Here is a 25,260-nt window from a genome sequence, read left to right on the forward strand (position 1 = left end):
CCCCGCCACCCGCTCAGGGCGCTGGTTCAGCTGGCAACCCACTCACTCTCACATCTCTCCATTAGTGCATGGACAGATCCTGAGCATGTGTGTGTATGTACTTCAGCACTGTGTGTAAAACTAACAACGTGTGAACACAGAGTGTAAATTGTAATTTCCCCATAGGGGATTAATAAACAGATTAAAATTAAATTAAATTAAAATTAAAATTATACAGTATGCTTCTCTTGGCATAATTAGAAAAATAACTTCAGACTCTTTATTTTTACAGACAGACTTTATTGGTGAAAAGGTTGCCTTATCACCATGTAAGATGCATTTCCTTTTGAAGGGCATAAGTGAAACTTGAATTTTTCCCATTCAGCATGGCACAGATGCAAAGCAGTTAGTATCATTATGAATGCATTAGAGTTCATAATGGATAGTGGCACTGTGTAATTCTGCTGCATTAGACAAACATAAAATCATAGCGTCAGCGAGCCAGAGCAATCCATTCACTTTAGAGATGTACGGACCATTTTCTCCTCCTCTCAACATTGCTTCAATGAGTTGGTTCAGCTCATCTGCCAGTTTTTAACGCTCTCTAATCCTTCCAGATCCTTGACCTTCATATCGCCTGAGTAGTGGGCTAGTGGTCAGCATACTATCCACTAAATGAAAAGTCTGTCACAATCAAGAATATAAATTGCTTGTGGATTCAAGTATCTGTGACTTACAATTAGTTGGTCAGTATAGAAGGATTGCATGTCATGACCATTCCACATGCATGATAATTATTTGGTTTATGTGATTGAAATGTGGGAAAGGTTCAATTCCTTACAGATTTTCCTACAGTAATCTTGCTGTCTTTATCAGCTTCCGGTTTTGATTGACAAGGATCAGGATTTGATTGTATTAAGGTCAAATCTTAGGGTCTGCGAACTCTTTCAGTCAATAATCTTCTATTAGGGCCACGAAGTTGAAAAAATGAGTAGACCTATGAGAAACACAGCTCTCCTTGGCAATTCTTGGCATCCCTGCGAAAGATGGAAAAGATCAAATGGACGGAAAGATCAAATTACATTCGGGCTTTCCATTTTGGGATTAATGATGTTTTGTGATGTGTGTATGTGTGAGTGAGGGTTTGATAATATCTGTGAGTTAATGGGTGTTTCTGTTGTATGTGAAAAGGAGAACACATTGGCATTGCCAGCATAGCAGTGACTTTGTCTGCTGGTGTAAGCACTACTCTGCAGGCAGTGTGTCTGCACTGGAAAGGCCTTCATGGCACTTTAATGATCCAGCTCTGCTCAGTACTTACTGCATTTGGGGGCACTGATTTAAAAGGAATGTATCTTTTTTTTTTATGCAAGGCAGGTGCCCTGAGTGAGCAAGGTATAGCCTAAGCCTCATGTATTTTGTCCATCTGTCTTTCTTTTTTTTTTTTTACCTCAATATCTACTTGTGCCCAGTTTCCATACATCCCTTTCCCTTCTCTTACCCCCAAATTCCACCGGATCCGTAACTGCTGCGGACCAGCTCTGCTGCGTGTCGGCTCCATGCTCCGTCTTCCGTCAACACCCACCAGGTCTGGATTTGTTGCAGAACTTCTGCGGCCATGACTGACAGTGGAAGTCTCGAGGACCCACGAGATCTCCCAAATTCATGTATCATAGCGCGATCTAACAGGATGTATAGCAAAAGAATTCCTCATTACAAATACATGCTACATAAACTATTCTCTTTTCTATCTGCATTTCTTGGACAAGATTATTGACTTACCCTTCACACCCACTCCTCCTGCTATTGTTTTCCATGCCGTTTCCTTTTTAAGGTTGTACTTATAAAAAGGATGCAATGGGGCATAAATGACTTAGGGTTTTCCACTTCCAGAATCAGCATCTCCTCATCCAACAGGGTGAATTAGTCTCTCAAAACCTCTGACCTCTTGACTTCAGGCCTCTCTTTGCCCATTAAGACGTTTTCAAGGTGCAGTGCAGGGAAATATGGTCTACCGTGAGCACGGCCTACTTTATTATGAAAATTAACTGGATATTTTGTTTTTGTGCTCTACTTCCTGTCTCGCACTATCTGCCGTGTGCTGAATTGCTGCAGAGCTCTCTGGCGTCCGGCAATCATAGAAGCTCTGCGTATCTAATCCGGAGGGCTGCGGATGGCCAGAGCTGGGACCCGGTCCGCAGTCACTAGAAGTACACACATTGACTTTAATGGAAACCTAATGATTCCGCCACTGTTCTGGAGCAGATCCGCAGCCGTTCCGCATTCGGTGGAATTTGGGGGCTAGTTGATCCTGTGGTCTGCAGTCCCATCAGAGTGCCAATCAGAAGCCCTTGTTTAAGAATTAATTTTAGCAGTCTCCATCCCAGCTGAGTTGTTGTAGGGTGTAGCTGACGGGTGGAGAGAGGTGGTTCCCGGGTGTGGGTGAAATGAAGGTTGTTATCTTTAGAAAGTGTTGACAGCACAGAAACATGCGAGGAAGGCAGCAAAGTTTGGAACCTCTACTCACTTAATGTGGGAGTTACATGAATTGAGAGGGGCAAATGAAGGTTGATTGTGGAAGACAGAGGATAATTGGAAGGAATAATGTTAATTGGTAGTACAAGACTAGACAGTTACAACCCCGCTAGCAGCATTAGTGCTCATTACATCCCACAATATAAGAGGGTCATTCAGTTATGTATTAGGAATGTGTTATTATATGGCTATGTATGCACTTTTCTTAATATTGTCAAAGAGCAGGCAAACAAAGCACTCATCGTCTTGGGAGCATAAATGTGCTCTGTACATTTCATGGCAATAATGTAGTTTTTTTTTAATAGTTTAGTTTTGTTAGAATTTTTTTTGTGTAGTTGAACATTTTTCCTTTCAGTGTCTCCAGAGGAAAAGTTAATGGATCAACTAAAACATAATTCACCATAACAATTCATTAAATGACATGACTGATACTATATTTTTGAATACCGATATTACATTACATGTCATTTAGCTGACACTTTTATCCAAAGCTATAATTTGCTATTTATCAGAGGTTGCACGTACCCTCAAATTAATATATTCAATTATTCAGCTTGGCTGATGATGTAGCTCCAGATAATATACACAACACATTTCACAGATATACAGTCATTAGTTCTTGAAATACCTTGTCATTACCTGTACTTGGGAAAATTTGATCTGTGAATGACTCTAGATAATAAAAGGTTAGTGGTGTGACAAAAAATGTTAGCAATCGCTTGCCTTTTTTAAACAAACACAATGCAACATTAGCATTTATTTGGAGTCATATTTCTGGCCAGCTGGTGAACTTACACAAACTATTAAATTTAAACATTGATTATAGCCATTGTATTATAATTAAGTATTAAATGCTGGTTTGTTTTTTTATGATCTTCATAATCTATTACTCTGAAAATAACATAAAACAAAATACAAGACAAATTAATAAATGTAAGTCCAGAGTTAGCAAAACATTTAGGATTAATGATAAAACCACATATAAAGCTGAATTGGCAATCTGTAATTTTTTCATTTATACACCGATAAACTGCACATTACAGAATCCCAAAGCTTTTGTTTCCCATGTGGCCTCATTTCCCAGTCTCTCCTGAAGTAAAAGGATATACAGTAATCAAATACAGTTCAAGTGAAGTATAGAAAGGGTATGCTATCTGACAGGTAAAGCTCCCTGTAATGAGTTCTACAGCAGGTGAAACAAAAGAGTCGTAGTGCAGAACAAAAGACCTTGCATGTGTTTTGGAGCCTGTTCAATCCCTTGGCACTTCCCTCTGGAATTTAGCCCTTTCAACAACAAAAAAACCCAACAAAAAAACGTGGCATCCATACTGCTGGATTTCTGCAACCCAATTATCCGTCTCTAAATACCCCCCACAGTATTGAAAAAGAGAGGCGAGGGCCAGAGCTTGAGTTGGAGTGAAGGTTGACTTTCTTTGATTTTCTTTGGTTGGGCTATTACATAACAAATAGCAACTTGAGAAAAGAGTCTAATGGCGTTTTTCCATTACATGGTACCTGCTCAACTCGCCTCGAGTCGACACAGTTGCAATCCCCGTCCTCCTTTTTCCATTGCAGAATTAGTACCGCCTCATGCCTGAGGCGAGCGTGGCTGTTCATCATAGCAACGCTGCGGGAAACGGCCGTGACCTAACCCAACACACACACAGAACATTGAAGGTGTTGTTTTTGATTCACCGCGTGTGGCTTTTGCCACAGCCAGAAGACAAATTTAGTTGCAAAAGAAGCTGGAGGCAGCAAGAAAAACACAGCAGGCTAAACTATTTAAAAATGTTGTTCAAGACACGCCCGTCTGTCAATAGCAATGATGATGCAGTGATTAGAGATGATTCTCTACGACCAATCAGTAGTGTGCAGATCTTCAAGTCGCCCCAGCTCGCTTGGAACCTTGACGGCGGTTGTACCAAAAATTACCTGTTTTGCAGGCACCATGTAATTTTTATTGTAAATAATTTCCATAATAATGGAAAACCAAAAGAGGCGAGTAGAGTCAAGGAAAATTGAGAAATGGAAAAATGCCATAAGTATGTGTTGCCCTTGTCTTCTTCTTGTCTAAGTTCCAGTTGTATGGTTTATCCTGCTTTGATTGGATGATACTATTATGCAAAAACAAATGTTTATAGTAACTGTGTTTATGCACTTTATATCAATATTTTGACGATTTGATGGTATCAGTGAGAGTTACTCAAATCCATATCTCTGTAAATATAAGCTTACTGACATGGTGGTCTCTAGTGAAAAAACAATAGTCACTATTCAGTATTGCTTCAGTCACAGAGTGTGCAGTGGTAGTGACAGCAGTCTGGCTGTTAGATGCTGCAGAAAGAGATGGTTACAGCTGGTTCTAACAGTGATTTACTGTGTTGGTGTCCCCCCGCTGTGGGAGATAAGGCCTGGTAATGGCATGGTGTGACAGGGAGATAATACTTTGGGATGGCCGCTTAAGAAGGGATGGGGCAGTAGTACATCTGTGGCTGTGCAATTGTAAGACTCCAGAAACACTATATGGTTTTTCTGCCCTCTAATATCTATGCTAACCTTACCCAATATACTCTAACTACTTTTCAGTCTGGCATAATTTATCCTTCATCCTCTATTAGTCTACTTTTCTCTATATTGTCCATTTGTTTCCAGTTCTCCTCCGCTTCTGTTATTTAACCCCTGCAACCTCTTTCTTTTTCTGGCCTGCCCACTCTGATCTCTAAATCTATATTTACTCTGTCCAGCTTCACATACTGTTTGTGACTCTTTGTGATCATAGACACCTGTGGTTTTTGCTCATGATCTCTCTCTGTGTGCACATGTGTGAATCAATAAGGATGTTTTTCTATGCTTAGGAATTGTTTGCTTGCTCTTTGAAAAGTAAAGACCCGTCTGTTTTATCTGTGCACAGCCATGATATCTTCCATGCAAATGTGTGTTTCTGTGTCTGTATTTTGTTTTCACCATCTCATCATAACTGAAATTTGCAGTTATGCAGTCAGAATAAAGGACGCCTTGCTCTCTTTTCATCTCTGTTTCACACAGAGGAAGAAGGAATGAAAAAAATCACTCAAATAGTTTCCCCTCTAACCTCACCAGCAGCTGAGACCCAGAGGAGCGACTGAGAGCATTGCGCCCACATGAGTCATGCCTTAGTTACTGCTGTGGGAGATGGAGAGATGGGCTCATGAGACATTAGGGATGGAGGTGTAGAGCAGTGGAAGTGGTGGAATAACTTAACAGCAGTAGCTGCTGTAGAAAAGCCTGTAACATGCATCTATCCTGTACCTGTTCTCCATTCCTACTGCAGTAGCACTCTTCATAATGTCTCTAACTGTAAATAACTTTCCTTCTTGCTTTCTTACAGTTTGGTAGTAAATTGGGTCAGAGAAGAGGACTCCGGTCAAAACAAAGTTCAATGTTCTGTTTTGCAGTATATCGTATGCAGATAGAAATAACAACTGTGCATATTGCACTGCTTACCCTCAGCTGTAAAGCTTAGCAATTATGTATTTTTGGAGTAAAACTACAATGTGATTATTTATGGCTCCATGGTTTTTGCTGTGTAATCCAGTTGTGTGTTGCAGCTGTGTGTCTATTGTCACCGTGATCAGTTGCTGTGGTGTGGTGAATCCTGTGTGTTACAGTGTTGTGCTCTTTGTGGATGTGGCGGGGTTTTCCCTGGGCTCATATTATGCTGACAAACATGAGCAGCCCAACTGTTGTGTCTCCCAACACTCAGTGCTCTTACTGGAAGAAAGTTAGTATTATCGTGTGTGTGTGTGTGTGTGTGTGGGTGTGTGTGTGTGTGTGTGTGTGTGTGTGTGCGTGTGTGTGTGCGTGTGTGTGTGTGTGTTTGGCTGAGTGTGCATCTCAGTGTTGTGTCTGGGCTTGTTCATATTTGCAACCGAGTGCGCTTGCACAAACCTCTGGCTGGTCTGTTTTAATCATTTTGAAACTATTACATAATGCAATAAAACATTACAATTACCACAAGCTAAACATCCAGAACACACACTGGAGAATCTGCGGGCTCGGCATCTTATCCAGCCGTGGGGTTTTAGAGATGATGGGTTTAGGGGATGTGTGGAGAGAGACGTGAGAGGGATGATTTCCAGGAAATGTTAAAACACTTAAGGGAGGAAACACAAGGGAAAAACAAAGCAAGGAGGAAATGCACCTGCCAGACATTAGCAGCAGTTGGCCAGCAGCTCAATAAGTTATGTCATAGCTCTGTGGACCGCCAATTTACAGGTGAGGAGAGTGGAGAAAGAGAGAAAACGTTGCCAAGGTGGTACAATTCTACTGTTTTCTATTAAGTTCAACACCCACTGTGGTTCTTGAATATAATGTGCTTCTATTTTTGGTTTCTAGACCAGAAAGGTTAGGGAATATTGCTTTGGCAGTTTAATTTGGCTAGACAGACGAGCAGTTAACTTTTCTCCTAACCCCAGTACTTTTTTAAAGAAATGAAAATTGTAAGTCATAACCAGTACAAATCATTTTCATTTTTTACTAACCCAGTTTAGTTTATCTGCAGGTTTATTTCCAAATTGATGCAGAGGTTAGGAAAGAGGTTAGGCTTAGGAAACAATTTTGCAGCCCACTTTGTAGTTATAAGTATTCTTATAAAACACACACACACACACACACACACACACACACACACACACACACACACACACACACACACACACACACACACACAAGCAGGGGAGGAGTATAATAACAGGCCAGTGTGTTGTGAGTCTGAGCACAATTTCACTCATCTAATCTACTCAGCAAGCAGCACATATCCTCCATTATCTTCAGTGTTTACTTGCTGTGGCTGCTGTTAGTCTTTCTCTGGTTTCTCTGTCTGTTTCTGTTGTGTTTGCCTTTCTCACTCTCTGTCTTTTCTCTGTTTTATGTCTGTCTTCCTCTGTCTTCTTTGTCAGGGTCCTTTTTTCTGTATTCTCAAACCAGCCAATTTAGTCGGATGACCAACCTTCAAAAACATTGCTGAAGTACATTTTCAAAGCCAATAAAAGAACAGTTTAAACACTTAAACTACCTTGAAATGAATATCATTATCAGCATTATTACATTTTAATGCATAGTCATCAGTGCCCATTGAACTACTATAGATACACAAAACTCTGGTTTTGTTTAAACTCTCTGATTGTCTGACGTTTTTCAAGTCTTATTCCTCAAGTCATTTCACATGCCAGTGAATCCAATCAGAAAGTGTAAAAGGTGAAAGAGGAATAGAGAGAGAGAGAGAGCAAGAGACAGAATGAGACAAAATGGCAAAAAATGAAAGAAAACACTGGATGCTTGTTTCACATGTGCACAATAGTTTGTGGGATTAAACAACAAAATTTACCACATTCAGCTTTTGTGTCTGGCTGCACCCTGCAGAGAATCAGGTCACACTATAAACAATGCATTATCTCAGATAAATCTCCTTCACATAATGTTAGTTGCATGCGAAAGTTGAGCAAGCTTGAAATGAGAAACAATTTAAAAGTGTTAAACCAAATCTATATACCAAGGTTGATTATTCCAAAGTTTGGCAGCATTTTTCTTTTGCAGTCAAAGAAACCGTTTGACATTTTTGCTCACTATCTCCATAGTTCTAAAAGCGAGCAGTTATTTTGTGGAGCCAATGTCTGGTGGTGGTATCGAAGACTTCAGGAACATAATGTGTTATATATTGAGGTGTAGAGGTGCTAGTATGTACTATTAGTTAAATTTAGACTGAGCCAGGCTAGCCCGTTCCCTCTGTTTACAGTCTTTATGCTAAGCTAAGCTAACCAGCTGCTTACTGCAGCTCCACATTAGTGAGTAGTGTGGCAAGAGAGCAAATATGCTTTATATAAGGATGTTAAAATAAATGCCGCCAACTGGACATTGTTTTGGGATCAAAAATCTAATTCTGTGACAGAGACGTGGCAATCATCTCCACCATAGTATTATTTGTTTTTATTATTTTTGTTAAGGCTTTCATTACCTACATGAAGCTTTTGGCCTGTTTTCCAACAGTTGTTAAACAACATTGTGTTAAATTGATTTCCAGAAAGGAGAAAAGAAAACAAACTAATAGGAAAGAACTGCAAGCCATTTTTTTAAATTATACAGTGTTATTTTGTACAATATCTTAAAATATTAATGTGAGTATATAATGAGTTGTCACTGACTGTGCTTTCGATGCATGGTAGTAGTTTAAGTAGTCTATGTGTGTGAATATAGAGCAGTAGCTGCCTGTCATCAACAGTAACACAGGGCCTATATTTGTGTTTGTGTTGTGGCTAAATATTCCTGTAGGTTTGTGTTCGTGGACCAATTCAGAGGTGCCAGGGGCATATGAGGGGCATAGGGCATGTTCTGGTCTTGGATTATGTTGACTTGGGACATGCTGTGTTTGTGTCTATTTTTATTTGTTTATGTGGCAGTGTGTTTTCTTCCTGAAGGCATCTACGTCTGAGCTTTTTTCACAGCTGATGTCCTTCATCAGGGTTCAAGGAAACTGTCTGGAGATGTTTAACTGCATGCGCATCTGTCTATATTTGATAGTGTCTATGTAGGTATGCTGTACGTATGTATGTATAACAGTGTGTTAACTATAAAATGTAGCAGCCATTTCATTCCACAGCATTGGATTTATGGTAATCATATACACGTTTGTTTTCATGTACTCCCCAAGTGTTTCCATTCACAGTCCATTTGCACTTAAGCCTCTGTTGTTGTACTGTATCTGCCTTAGGACGTGGGCACATGCTTGTGTGGGTATGTGTGTGTCATTTCTGAGCCTAGTGTAATTTTTGTCTTGGTACGTCGCCACTCTTTAAATCTCAAGTGAAACCTTGGAGGTCTCACTCTCTTTTCCTCTCTCTTTCTCTCTCACGCACACACACAAGCACACACAAACTGAGCTCATGGGGCCTCTATCGTCATCTGTACCATCAGCAGCCTTTTGTACTTGTACTGTAGGCCAAGACCAACAGACCAAAAATAGACAGTCACAAAATAACTGAGTTACCCTCTGCAGTCTGTCTGGCCTTCGCTGCCTGCCATGGCCTTTTCTTTTCACTTCCCTTGACATGTGACTGAAATCATGCATTATTGTCCAAACTACAGTATATGCAATTACGACAGATTAATGGAGTATTTATTCTTCTAACCACAGATGAATGGACATGCACTTCACACATATGTGCACATAAGAAGAAAATTCCACCCAACTGCACTTTGGACATGGGTACTGATGCGAAGTGCAAACCCTTACAGAGAAATTTAAAAAGTGTAATATTAAAGCGCCCGTATTATGCTCATTTTTTGGTTCATAATTGTATTTTTGGTTGTACCAGAATGTTTACGTGGTTTCATTTTCGAAAAACACCATATTTTTGTTGCACCGCGCATTGCCGCAGATCCTGTTTTCACCCTGTGTGTTTAGCTCTCTTTAGGATTAGCTGGGAGACTTCTTCTAAACAAGGGGCACTTGTGGAATACCTGCAGAACAGGGACATGGAAGTAGTTCTTTTGTAGATTACGGTGAACTAGTGTGTGTTGTAGCAGTGTTTTGCTATTGAGAACAAGCTAGCATGCTAGCGCTAGCATGTGCTACGCTTTGCCACCTCATCACAGCCATCTCGGATAGTGACATAGAAAACCTGTGCAGATTTTGAACAGCTCACCCAGAGACTGAAGGCAGAGAACAATCAGAAACCGTATCTCACTCAGAACAGCGTGGATAGTTTTTTCCCAAGTTTGTATGCGTGTGGAAGCACCAGACACCAGAGCCGCAGGAACATATTTTGAATTGGGTGTGCTGACAAGTTTTCTGCCAAAGTCAACCACCACACACCTAACTGCATCCTTAAGTGTTGTAGCACAGCTATAGCAAATTTAAGGCATAAAGATATTGGTCTGTATGTATCAACAGTTCCTAACAGGGACAACATCGGATAACAATACGGTAAGATAATTAAATATAATTCTGGCTTTCCAAAAAGAAGGCTTTACACACGTGTAAAAAACACAATTATCTTAAATAATTTCTATACATTTTCAGTTGAACTGTTCCTGAACAAGTTGATGGCAATTTATTGCACAGCGGCAGTATAATAATAAACCAGCATTCTTACCTTGTGCTGCAGTCATAACACAGAAAACACAAAAAAATCCTCATCTCCAAAATGTCTACCAGGAAAAGTGTAAGCCCTAGGCTGCAGCACTGATTTGACGTTGTTAAGGTTCCCTCCGTAGCTGCCCTGGTGCTGCTAGCTTGACTTACAAGATTAGCTGCTTTGTCAACTGTTGCTAGCAGGTCCCTCTTGGAGTGGGGAGGTGGACAGGTGCTGCTAGCTTGGCTAAGAGCATTAGCTGCCTGGTTGTCTGTTGCTAGCAGTGTCGCTCTGGGGGTGTGGAGTTGGAAAGGTGCTGCTAGCTTGGCTAACAACATTAGCTGCCTGGTCGTCTGTTGCTAGCTGGTTGCTCTGTGAGTGTGGAGGTGGAGAGGTGCTGCTAGCTTGGCTAACAACATTAGTTGCCTGGTCGTCTGTTGCTAGCAGGTTGCTCTGTGAGTGTGGAGGTGGAGAGGTGCTACTAGCTTGTGTAACAACATTAGCCGCCTGGTCGTTTGTTGCTAGCTGGTTGCTCTGTGAGTGTGGAGGTGGAGAGGAACTGCTAGCTTGGGTAACAACATTAGCTGCCTGGTCGTCTGTTGCTAGCAGGTGGCTCTGGGAGTGTGGAGGTGGAGAGGTGCTGCTGCTACTTCTTTTGGTTACAGTTGCTGAGTTTTCTGCCTTCGATCTTTTAGGCTTTTTAGCCTGTGGTTGATTTATAAAGAAATCCAAAATGCGCTTTTGTGCCATGGATAGCAAACGTCTCTACTGTTAACCCAACGGGAAAGTTACCACAACTATATTTCACTCATCAGCGTCAGAGGCACGCAGCACGTCTCCACAGATTTATTCTAATCAAATTATGTGTTTATCTCTTACTTACTTACTTTAAAATGTATTACATTTAATTTCTAATTACAGGATTGGGTTTATATTATTAATCAAATTTATTAAAAAATAAATATATATATATATATATATCTTTTATTATTTTTTTATTTTTTTTAATTATGGCTGTAGTTGTTTGTCCTTTTGCTATAGGGTGCTGCAGCACCCTCCGCACCCCTAGTTCAAAATAACACTCCATATTGCAGAAAAAGTATTGCACAAGTTGTCCTAAAACAAGTGAAAACGAATCTGCCAGAGGTGTGAAATTCCTTGTTTTAAACAAACGTTTATTAGTTGTTCCTGATGCAGGGGAACTGCATTTGAAATAAATGGAATTGTATCATCCAGTTGTTAATTTTTCCTTGAAAAAAACAGGGCTACAGGGTAACACACACGCTGGACACTACATGACCTGAACAAAGATGGAACCCAGCATCTAAGGCTTGTTACAGTATGTTAGATACCCAACTCTCCTATATTTAGCATGATATATCAGCACAGAGAGGGAAAGACTTCCTGGGATTAAATGCAGCTCTCCAGCATACCATTACACCTCATGCTCCTCTCACTTCTTTATTTTAGATCCACTGAAGACCTAGTCTGAAAGCCAACTGACTGATTGGCCCGGACAGCCGTGCGGAGGCTTTTTTAGAGGGGTGCAATGAAATCCTCTAGAAACACGAGTCAGCGGTTATAACTGGGCTTAAATGCAGGACCACCAGCTGTGACCCGCCCCTCTCTCGCCTGACCCATAGACAGTCTTACCATCCTAAAAAATATTATCCTTCATTGACCTCAGTGCATGCTAATGTGTAAATATGCAATGACCCCAAAAAAGATGTGTTGCACTGAAATAATTCCCTCTGATCAGGTTACCATAGACGGTATAATGTGGTTGGATAGGTTGCACCTTTCTATCCGCATGTTGGTGATTGTGTTTGCCTCTTTGCCAGCATTTATTTATTTTGTACTGTCACTCTAGCATTTCTATGTTAAAATCTGTATTTTTTTAATTAATTAATTAATTTTAAACAATCTTACATGAATGAAGCTCAACATTTAAGCAACTTGAAAAGGGATATAATAAATTGAATTCTGTAGGATAACATAAATGTAACTTGAAAAATACACTGGATTAATTAATTAATTAAGTAGTTTCACTTTGTATTTGGAGCCTGCATCTAGCGGGCATTAGAGGAATGCATCTTTGCAATAGCTTCATCAGTCTACTTTATTATTCCTTTCTATAATAAATTTATTTATTCATTTTAACTTAATTTGCATTTGTATTTAAACCTGCAATAACACATTTTTCAATCATTTGAGAGCTGTGGAAACAAGCTATAAGCGCATCATTGACAAACATATCATTCCGAGGGAAATACAGTATCTGGCTTTATCTGCTAAATTATAGACTTTATAGAATTATAAATTATATCTATTAACTAGTTGCTAGTCTATATCCTTGACTTTCCACTTCCGGGATTGCTCCGTTGCCGCCGGTTGATTTCTGAGGACTATGGTTAATTGCTCCTCAGATCTCTGCAGGGTAAATCCAGACAGCTAGCTAGACTATCTGTCCAATATGAGTTTTCTGTCGCATGACTAAGACAACTTTTAAATGTACACATGTTCCACCAAGTTCTTTCCCAGCCTATTTTGTAGGGCACCACGTAGGGCTGTGCAAAAAAGGATTAATGGCCACATCGCAAAGTCTTGCGATGTGACTATCACGCATGCGCACATCGCGATGTCAGTGCTAAAACACAATATCGTTCCGCCCTATTTGTCTTTTTTCTTGTCAGCCTGCAGAAACTCACCTTCACACCACTGTTTCTGTGACCAGGTTAAACTTTAATAAATCTGCTGAACTGCCTATTGTTAAATTGGAGGATTAACTATAGTAGTAGTAGTCTGCTGCCTTTTGATGAGGCCAACTAAGCACAATTAAACTTCAATAAGTCAATTAGGGCTTTTGCATTTGATTCATGACAGTACAACAAAGGAGAGTGCAGTTTTTTGAGTATGATCGCTTTGGATTACGCCTAGTGTAGCTTGAGCTGGCCTGTGTGTTTTTCTGTTTGGAGATGTGTAGCTGGTGCAGTACATGTTGAGGGATTAGTCAAAACTGAAGGGTCACGGCACTAATCTCATTATGACAGGAAGGGAAGGAGGGTTCTGACCACTCCTAAACTACTTAGCAGAAAGACTCGGCACTGAGGGAATCCCTGTTTCACTGCAGAAGACAGTCCTACGCACATATGCACATGCATGCTAATGCACATACAGGTTACAGGTTCTTCCATTGCAATTTTCTGCTATAGTCTGAGACAAATACGATAGTTAATCTAGTCTAACAGTAACTGGACCCCAGTGTACATGTCACTCATTTAATAAAGGTTATATTATAAAGAGAGCCTGGCTTACTGGAAGAGGCATTAGTTATGGAGTATAGACACTTGGTGTGCAGGACCGTTTATAAGTTTTGTGCATTGTTAAAAATCATTAAAGGCATATGGAACCAATGCTTTTGTTTTATTCATATTAAATTAAATTATAAACAGAAGTAACTAGATCAGAAACAAGTGGAAATAACCCTGCCGCTTTAAGATAATAAAAAAAAAATAAAAAGAGGGAATATGACTCGTTAAGGCTGACATGTTGCAGTGCATGTGAGGTCACGGTGAAACCGTGTGGGCAAGAACTGCGAGCCCTCCAAAACAAAACAGTAAAACTCAAAGTGAACCTATAAATGAAATGTGCCTTTCTGTCTTTCCTTCATCTGTCTGTCTGCACTCAGCAAACACAAACACTGGCTTACACATGGGCTTGTGCACACAATCAGACTTGTGCACATGCATACACACACACACACACACACACACACACACACACACACATACACACACACACACGCACGGCGCGATCACACACATAAACCACAATGACACACCAGTGAGTGTTTCAGCTTTTCTTGACAATAATAAAATCTATGGCCAGGAAAAAAAGAGAATGACCAGAGACACGTGGACAGGCAAATCTTCTCTTCAAAAACCATTCTTCTGCTTTTTTCCTCTCCTTCCTCGTCACATTCCCACATCTACTCAGAGTCCTCTGTCTCTTAGACCAGTGGAGGGCATCTTATTAAGATGTGTCATCTTCCTAGTTGGGTTTTTGCTCTTATGTCATTCTCTTTCTTGAGCAATGCAGGCACTGAAGCAGTGTTGTACGGTCAAGCTGTTTGGCCAAGAGGTTTAAGGTGAGAGTCATTTATTTGAATTATTTCCAGCTTGAATGTCACTCCAGACAGCTGGAGCCCTTTGTGCCAATGAGGAAATGTTCCATTGATTGATAGCGTGTCAAATTCTGTTTACTCTAAAACAGAAGGGTAATTATGTTACTTTGGTAGCAACCGTGAGGTGATGACAAGGTATCGCCATGACAACTTCAATGTCGGCATGACTGTGAGACTAGTGGTTGCGCACTGCAAAAAAAATCTTAATACGTTTAACAAATGTATCACTGAATGGTTACGACCGGGGAAAAAAACAGTGGCAAGAATACTATGTGTGATAGTATCAAGATTGGATTCAAGAAACACTGTGAAGTGGGGTTTGATTGAAAAGAAATAAAATTACTTAAACCAACCGGCAGCTTTTATCACTTGTCTCACACAATAGTTTAGAACTCACTATATTAAATTATTAAATGACTTATAAAGATGGTTAGTTCTTACAATAAAAACTGCAGTGATGTTAAACCTCTGTTGTCTGTTATAGAACAACACTGGTACAAACAATGGTGTCCTAACAACGTATTACATTACATCCAACTTGGGTGATGAATCAGTCATGTATGTAAACACACAACAACATTAGTCTGCACAGAGTGGTTCCTTAGTGTGTTCAATGCAACTGTGCTACTTTCATTTTAAATGAAAGTAAACAGAAATGAAGCCATGTAACCAGTCCGTATTATTTAAAAACTTTAGCACAGAAAATGGTTTGGAGAGCTTCCCATCCTCATGATATAATGAGTATGAGAATAAGAGTAAGTAGTCTGAACATTTCAAAGTGTGTATATTTACATTGGTTGTATTCATCGCTGTAAACTCTAGCTAATTGTGGATATTGCCCACCTTCAGATTGAATCACCAGCGGCACACCAGAATAAACGAAGCCAAGTTTCAGGCTTATCACTGCTGCTGACTTGCTCCTGATGGACAGCAGACATTTTTGTAAAGGTTATCCTGACAGCCCCACTCACGGCCTGATCATGAACGTGAACATTACACTGACAGACTGAATGGACTGACGAGTGATGAGTGTGATGATGAGTGTTCCCTACATCATCCAGTGGCCAATTGATTTCCAGGGAAACCTAGAGAAACTAGAACAAGGAAGCTGGATCAACATGGCTTTTGAAAAGAGTTTTAGCTGAGGCGCAGTTTGGATTCTGTTGGGATCATTGTGGCCTTCACATACAGTATGTGTGTTCTCCCTCGTTTTAAGAAAAATAACATTATACCAAATGAAAGGTCACATATATGAGTGTGGCTAATCATCGGCTGAGCTTATTGTTATAGAAATTAACTTCTTTGATTCTGTGGTTTTAGTATGTTAAGGAGAAAGGTGAATTGAACACTGGAAACCTGGGGTTTGTCCCCTTCACATGGCCCTTACTTTAAACCCACCATCTTTCCAATCGGCTGCACTAGTTCAGAAAAGGTTAAACATATACATTCTACTCAAAAGACATGGCAGAGACATATCTTGTTTGTGTTTCTTTAGAAGGGGGAATTCCACGTCTTCGGTTCTCTCATTTGTCTCCTCTGCCTTGATTATTGGCTTTATTTCCTCAAATCCAACCCTGGCCAGTACTCAGTGGTCAGTCACCCTTTGCTTTCCCCTTTCCTTTCCTTTCCTTTCCTTTTTTGTCCTGACTTGTCCTGTCAGTCCACACCCTTGTCTTAGTCCAACTCTTTCATGATTATGTTCTTTCCTCTCTTTCGCTCCTAAAGTACCATAATCTTTGCTTTTGTTTGACAGGTTTGGAGTTACTTTTTCCCTGACCATGGCCTTGGGTTAACCTTGTCTAGCTTAACGACAGATACCACTGAGCTACAGACAGCAGGTCCTTACCTCTGTATGCATTAACCCCCTCCTGATAGACTGCAAGACTTGTCATCATAGCACAAACTCTGGTTTAATACAGGCAGACTCACAAACCCCCTGCTGACTCTTAGCTGAATGCACAACAACTCTTGATATGCACAAATGGAAATTATGAACGCTCCACCGAACTGACTTTGAGCTTAATGCAGAGCACTTAATTATAGTAGAATTTACAAATACAAGTACTATGTAGGGAAATAAAATTAATTGTGTACATACAGGGGAACACAAAAGTATAATAAGCTTACAAATTAGTACAGCTTTAAAATTACCATGAGAGTTGAATCAACAACTTTCTTCCACATTATAACCAAAATTTCATAGGTTTCATAATAGTAGTATTGTTGCATTTTGTCAACCTCTTTGTTCTGTACACAGATCTAAATACATAGACATACAGACATTGGAATACAGTAGGAATTTGGAACTTGCGGTTTTTAAGTGTTACATTTTTCAGATTAAATATCAACGTTAAAATATAACCATAACTATGTGAAAAGTAGTCTGATAGTATAGTTCACACAGTCACAATAACCATTTTAAGGCTCTGTGATATCATAGAAGTACACTACCGGTCAAAAGTTTGGGGTCACTTACAAATGTCCATTTCACTCCATTATAGACAGGATACCAGCTGATCTGGGTGGGTGGCTGATCTTTAATGCAATATCTACATTTCCCATTATCAGCCACCATTCATCCAATGTTCCAAATGCTCATTTTGTTTACTAATCTGATATTATTTAAAAAAAAAACTAACTAAGAAAACATTAAACAAACCTTTTGCAATTATGTAAGCACTTTAAAACAATGTAATCTGGAAACTGCTGCCCTGGTTAAAAAAAACAAGGCAACTGATCTCAGCTGGGATTCTGTCTATAATGTAGTCCAATGGAATTTTGTGAGTGACCCCTAAACTTTCGACCGGCAGTGTATGTTAATGTTCTATTTGTGTCCAAGGATAGAAATAATAAGGCTAAATATCAGTGTGGTGGCATTAGAGCTTGTAGTCGTTGGTTCTCAGTGCTTTCCGTGTCGTGACCTGAATACCTCACCATTCAACCCCGGCCAGCGGCTCATTAACATTCCAATATGGCTCTAATCACCACTGAAACGTGTGTGTATGTGCGTGTTTGTGTGCGTTTTAGAGAAAGAGAGAGGTGAGCGAGAGAGAGAGAGAGAGAGAGAGAGAGACCACGCACATGTTGCTCTGTGAGTGAGCAAGCAGGGAAAGTGTGTATAGTGCCTGCCGCAGGTGATCGGAGCCCAGCGGTGGGATTGGGTCCATGGACCCCCTGGTGTTCCTTTCTATATCAAACTATTGTGCAACTTTCACACAACTGAGACTCATTTTACTTTCAAGTTTTATTGATGTAATCATGAAACACAAGGATATGTGAGAGATGAAAGGTGCACAGGGTAATGAACAATACAGATTGTATTAAAAAAACTTTTGCTTAAACTATGTTTTGATATTTTTACATTTCGTAAGAGGAAAGCCTCATCACTGTTTGTTGAATTATAGACAAATAACCACTTCCTGCGTCTCTCTCTGTCTCCAGAAAGACTGTACAACTCCAATGGACGTGACTTGAGAAGGGCATTGTTCTCTCTGAAGCAAATCTTTCAGGTAACACATATTTCACATGCAATTGATGTCAGTTTGTTGTTGCAGAATACAGTCGGTTATTGTGGCCACCGTGTGCCTCCATGATGACAGGGATCTCCATCAACGTGGTATTTCTCTCCCTGTGTTTGCATTTGTGTGAATCTTTATTTTACAATGTGAGGTGGCCCCACACATACACACACACACACAAACACACCATCAACAATACAGCAATATAAGAACTTTACTGTAGCATTTAATTTCATTATTACAATTTTAGTGACAAGCTTTTTAAAACTCAGTGCAGTTTGATTTCTACAAAAAGCACAACCTTGACCAATGACATGACTTTTTTCCAGGGCCCATTTTGTATTTTTCAAAAAAACAAAACAGTGAATAGTGAAAGCACAAATGAAACGTCAGAACTTTGATAGCACCTGAATACAGCATCTGTGTTTCAGAACCTTTGGTCAGACAACTACCTTAAAGAACTTTCATCATCCTTTCAGCTTTGTTTATGATATTGAAGATTATCTTTCAAAAATTACAAATTGCAAAACACATGGCCGTTGACATCTGGAGTGTGTGTATCAACTGGCCTGAACCAGAGGGGGATTGGAAGTTTGTTCAGTCAAATTCTTAATCAAAGTCCTAATCCTACACATTAGTGACATCATGTGGCAACAACAGAGAATGCAACCTGAATAGACATAATACAATAATGAGTTTTAAAGAGGGATTTTGTATGGTTCTGTATGTATACAGCCAGGGCTTATTGTATGAGTTTTCTCTCTCGTGTTGTTTCTTTACTTCAGGATGACAAAGATCTGGTTCATGAGTTTGTGATGGCAGAAGGTCTGACGTGTCTCATCAAGGTGGGAGCAGAAGCTGACCAGAATTACCAGAACTACATATTAAGAGGTACAGTTTTCTCTCACTCAATGATACAGAATTGAAAGGATGAATACTGACATTAATATAAAATACATTTAGAACATTGTTAAGCTAACGAATGAAAAAGAAAAGAAAAGAAACATACACTACTGCTAGGGAATAATCCCCAACAACTGAGATTTGAATATTGCCCTAGTCCATATTCCGATAGATTTTTCAATACAATTGTAACTTATTGTGCAGCCCTACATACTAATACATATACGTAATGTATATATTAATATAGGAGGCAACAGGGAACAGGTAAGACATCAGGTAAATCCCATTAGGGCGGGATAGGACAATCAGACAGGCACAAAGCAAAGCTAGAGAAAATTAGACAAGACAGGAGTCCAAACTATCAAAACAAAACAGGAAGCAGAACAAACAGACACTTACTGGGGAATCCCAAGACAGAGATAACCACACAAGATCGGGGAGAAAACTACAAAAAAGAGAAAAATAACGCCAATAAAAAACCCAAACCACAACAGGAACAACATGCTTCTTTATGTGATACAACACCAATCAGGCTTACAAGCTGACAGTTAAACAGCCAGTTTCAAAACCTTTAAGACTCTCTGCAGGAAATCACACCCTGGCACCAATAAAACACAGAAGGAACAATCCTTGTCAATAAGTTATTTATATATAGTGACATGAGCATTGAATGCATGTTTTAAGTGTAACAGGGAAACTGGATTGAGTAAAGTTCAGTAAAAAAAGGGTTACTGTCAATTAGAGTATTGATGCTTTGAAACAATGAATCATCATATTGATTTTTCACTGGGTCTAACACTGGGTCATGGCTGGTAGTTCTTCAAGCACCTACCAACTTTTAAATCAGTGATTCTCTATAACAGTTAAAAAATAAAGTAGAAGTTGAGAAACAGCATCTTTTGTTATTATTTATGAAGAGATTTAACATTCAAGAATTCAAGAACTTCAAGTAATAAGAAGAGCACAGACACAGCTCAGTTGTGTGAAGCAACAAAATGATTGTACTTTTAACGGAAAATGGTTTGTGCATGTAGGAACAGCAGGTCACTCACAGTAAGAAGGTGATTGAGAAAACGTTTTCAGATTATTACATTTTTGTATTACTTACTAAAGCCTTTATGTTAAGAACAAACACAAGCAGAATTTGCACTTAATTCCATAATCAGAATGCCGTAAGGTCGAATCGAGCTCTCCACTATCCGTTTCTCCTCCCTGGTAGAAGCTCCTTTATGAACAGGAATGAGCCAATAATCAGATCGCTGGCAAATCACTCTCTTTTCAGGGTTTATTCGATTTTGCAGGATCACTTTGTAACTTTTCCCTGTCGTCTTCGATGTGAAGGTCTTGGCATACTCCTCTCTGTCAGCAACGTGTATGTCTGGTGTTGAGTAGATTCCTCTCCCGTACACAGCGCCGTTTCCTGCTTTGTAGTGACTCTTGATGATGCCTTTGGCTCCATCTAAGCTTGTTCCATGGTAGGACACAGGCCATTCTCCAGGTACAGAGTGACTCCTCCATCCTTTTGTGCCCAGCCAGGTGTTTCCATCTGGATATTTACCTTCGACTTTTAAGGCCATCCGGTACCAGCCTTTTGGGCGCTCATACATTTCATCACCTCTCATACATTGAGACGAATCAGAGAGATTAGTGAAGTCGTAGTCATACTCGGGGTCAAAAAATTCTTCCTCATGGATGAAAAATTCCCTCACAAAAGCCTGTCCTTTTCCAAGGAGGTTGTGCAGATGAAAGTCATTAACAGACAAAATATTTGCTAATGTTATACATGCTTTCTCGTTATAGGGTTTAACGATTTGTCCAAGAAGTGAAGACAAAACTTCATTCCTCAAATCTGAGTCCAAATACATGGTCGAATAGGATGAAAGCAAAGTTTGTCTCTTCTTGTCACAATGTGTGTGAGCTGAGCTCTCTCTCTCTCTGCACTGAAAGTTAGATTCAACATGTGGTAAAAACTAGATAAGAGAATTCTTTCACTTTCATTATCACTCAATGCGCTGATTTGACACAATGACAAATGCCATTCTTTTAGATTCTTTCTTGTTTACTGACTTCCACAAATGTTGCTTTAAAGACTTAAAAGTGGAAAATGTAAACTAAGGTTCATTTAAATGTACTTACATGAAGTTTTCTGAGGTTGGCTCACTATAAACAACAGGAAACGTGGGTGTGTGTCAAAGAGGAAGGAAAGCCGCAAAAACTGCTTCTGTGAATACTAAGCTCAAAGCGAATTCAGTTAGAGGGAAACCATGTCTCATCTTTTATCTTTAAAAAAATAACAATTCTGTCATAAGTACTCAAGATTTGCCTGCCTAATCTGTGTTATTGATCTATTTTTTTTTGTACCGAGAGGTCTGTTTTCTTAAAATAAAATCTTATAAAATCCACTGTATGCACTGTATCCACTATGCACAGCACACACTTTTCCACAGCACAAGACACCTGCAATCCGTGACTGTTGGCTAACAGTCAGTTTTCTTTCAAACCTCGCTCTGTATCTCACTGCATTCTGGTCAGTCACCTTAAGAGCCTGTGTGTGAGTGTGTCATGGAAAATGTGGTCCTGTATTTACCTACTGTACTGTAGAAGGAACTACTACAGAGGTTGATATGAGTATTTTCCCAAGAGTTTACCCTTCCTTTTGTCTGTCTGCAGACAGTTTTTTCCCCCATTGTAGCAACGCAATTGTGCAAGATATGGTCTTCAAACTTTACAGGTGTGTAATTGAGATCAAAATGATGGGTGAGTTTGAAGATTGGTGTGGTCAAAGCATGGGCTCGGAAGTAGGGAGGTAGGAAGTAGGTTAGGGGCAGGGGGGCCCCTGGCCCGATTTAGCATTGCGGTTGGTGTGACCCCATGGTCGGTAATGCTGGTTGTACAATCTTTACCAAGTGGAATATTTGTGCCCTGGCAATGTGCATCACTTCATTTACAGACTGCAGATGGAACTGAACATGCTGCATTTAGATGACTGTATGAGAGTCGCCGTTGTCACTGGGTATATTGGCGCAATCAGAAGAAAACCATATTTTATAGTGTGCCATTGCATGTCAACCAATGAAGAATGTGTAATAGAAGTGAAATAAAGATACCTCTGAAAGATTGTTTGGGTTATCTGGGAATGCTTTCACCAAATAAAGTGATAGAAATATTAAAAAACACAAGTGCTTTATGGGAAAGGGAAGGCTAAGTGCTGTGATGAATTGAATTTGCAGTTATGTCATTCTGCCAATGGTGCCGGTTTTATTTTCAAAGCAATCTTCATAATACACTCGCTGATCTTGTTGCAGTTTAAATAAAAAATCAGTCCAATATCAATAGAAATAATAATAGTTTGTTAAACTCTTTATGACGGCATCAATCTAGCGTTTTTCCACCTTAAAACAGCTGTGTCAGAATACTGTAAGACTCATGAATTGATTTAAAGATCACTACAGATTGATTTACCGACGTTGACATTAACTTTTATTTTTTAGGCTTATTTGAACGTGTCTATTCATTGAGCAGTGATTTATTAAAAACGTTTAGTTACATTTTCAAGCACTACTACTCCATTGTTGTGAAATTCCTCCAAAGAGTTAATTTTCCTTTGTCAATAGAATTACCAAAAAGTCCCAAACCAGACTGGATTCTGAGACATCTAATATCTTAGTGCCAAATCCAAGACCTATTTTTGCACTCCCTCATTTGATTGCCTGCATACACACGCACGCACACGCCCGCGCTCGCACACACACACATTAGGCACTTTCTGAAGAAAACAATAATTGTTCTCTGTTACGTACAGTAAGAGTCTAATTGGGGTTTCTGCACCTTGCCTACTTTACAGATTAGTATTAGGTGAGCTGGTACATTGGTTCTGACCATTACAGACTTTCACATTACTCTACCTTAAATACTGCAGTATCAAACAGAAGCTTTTATCAAAGCAATGCATTTCTTGTGAATGTAAAAGACGTAAAAAACAAGAGTGGAAATTCAAATGTAAAAGCAATCTCATAAAACTGTGGACACAGCTTTGTTAATCGGTACATATATTAACATTTAATGCAAAATTTACAATAGACAAGTAAAGCAAAAGTAAGTTAACAAACACCAAGAATTAGATACTCTGACTGTAATTAAACTGAGCTACAAGAACAAATTGTCAAATTTACGGGTCATTGTAACATCATCGCTATCATCGTCGTCCTTTAATTCCTTAATCAGAATGCCGTAAGGTCGAATCGAGCTCTCCACTATCTGTTTCTCCTCCCCGGTAGAGGCTTCTTCATCAACCGGAATGAGCCAATAATCAGATCGTTGGCAAATCACTCTCTTTTCAGGGTTGATTCGATTTTACAGGATCACTTTGTAACTTTTCCCTGTCGTCTTCGATGTGAAGGTCTGGGCATACTCCTCTCTGTCAGCAACTTGTATGTCTGGTGTTGAGTAGATTCCTCTCCCATACATGTCTCCGTTTCCTGCTTTGTAGTGACGCTTGACGATGCCTTTGGCTCCATCTAAGCTTGTTCCATGGTAGGACACAGGCCATTCTCCAGGTACAGAGTGACTCCTCCATCCTTTTGTGCCCAGCCAGGTGTTTCCATCTGGATATTTACCTTTGACTTTTAAGGCAATGCGGTACCAGCCTTTTGGGCGCTCATACAGTTCATCACCTCTCATACATTGAGACGAATCAGAGAGATTAGTGAAGTCATAGTCATACTCGGGGTCAAAAAAATCTTCTTCGTTGATGAAAAGTTCCTTCACAAAAGCTTGTCGTTTCAAGGTGATGGTGCTGAAATGAAAGTCTTCAACAGACAACAAATCTCTTCTATTCCTACATCTTTTCTTGTCATATGGTTTAACGATTTGTCCAAGAAGTAAAGATATAACTTCAATTTTAAAATTGGAGTCTAAATACATGGTTGAAGTACAAGTTGCTCTCGTCTTCTCTTGATCACAACGTATGAGCTCTGTTCACTTGTCACAAGAACTTATATTCTGCATGTACTAAATTTAGATTTAGGATGTCTTTTTCACTTTCGCTTTGAGAGTTTGGATGTAAAAAAATCCGTCCTGTGCTTTGACATACAGCAACAGCAGGGAGGGACTGGGTCACAAAAGCAGCTGCTATCTCCCTAAGGGGGACATGCTGGTACTGCTTTTATTTAATGCACGGTTTTTGAAAGAAACACATGTAAAATACTTTACATATAAAACTAATGACAACACTCCTTTTCCACAATGGGCTTGAAAACACTTCAAGTCATTTTAATGTTCCGCTCTTTGTGTTTTTGTTTTAATGACCCAAGAGCATAGGAAAGGAAACTCCCTTTCCTTGTTATTTATAGCTACTGATAGGCTTGTGTGCTGCAAACAGTTGCCATTTGGTGTGCTTGGTTTGTTTACAGCTAGTGTTGAATCCTTTTCTATATCTGTCCTGTGACTCTAACTTTTTGTTTCATTTTTGTCCCCTTTCTCAGCTCTGGGGCAGATCATGCTGTATGTAGACGGGATGAACGGTGTCATTGGGCACATTGAGACAATCCAGTGGCTGTACACACTTGTTGGCTCCAAGGTATTTCTGAGACTACTGTACATACAAAAAAACATACTGTACAAAAAACAACCAACGCACACACTCAAACACACACACACACACACACACACACACACACACTCTCTTTTTTTCAACTTTTATACCCAGATACAAAGAAACACATCTGCTACTGATTGTATTCTGTCTCCTAAACTGAGGGTGTTGTCTTTTGTTAGCTTTGCGGTATTTTCACAATTGTTAAAGGTACATTTCTGCTTTGCACTGAGAGTACCAGTGCCTACATGCCATTATTGTATTGTTTCTGTTTCTTTAAAAAATCTTTAATTTGATTTATTTTCTATATGGACATACTGTATAATAGCACATATACAACAAATGCTCTGCTATCTTTACCTATAATTACAGTGGGTACGGAAAGTATTCAGACCCCTTTAAATTTTTCACTCTTTGTTTCATTGCAGCCATTTTCCAAAA

General features: G+C 39.6%; 1 protein-coding gene across 6 annotated transcripts in view; it reads left to right on the plus strand.

The window, feature by feature from the left end:
- fhod3a (formin homology 2 domain containing 3a) overlaps positions 1-25,260 on the plus strand; it is a 59,594-nt gene that overhangs the window by 13,066 nt on the left and 21,268 nt on the right. For 5 of the 6 annotated variants that reach the window (XM_034891922.1, XM_034891923.1, XM_034891924.1 and 2 more), the window contains exons 4-6: positions 18,247-18,314; positions 19,109-19,214; positions 24,710-24,804. In XM_034891922.1, the coding sequence (XP_034747813.1) occupies positions 18,247-18,314; positions 19,109-19,214; positions 24,710-24,804 (269 nt within the window). Of the gene's footprint in view, positions 1-18,072; positions 18,104-18,246; positions 18,315-19,108; positions 19,215-24,709; positions 24,805-25,260 lie in introns of those variants that run through there. The other variant, XM_034891926.1, reaches the window with a different exon arrangement.

The sequence above is a fragment of the Etheostoma cragini genome, chromosome 14 (assembly GCF_013103735.1).
Source record: "Etheostoma cragini isolate CJK2018 chromosome 14, CSU_Ecrag_1.0, whole genome shotgun sequence".
Classification (NCBI taxonomy): Eukaryota; Metazoa; Chordata; class Actinopteri; order Perciformes; family Percidae; genus Etheostoma; species Etheostoma cragini.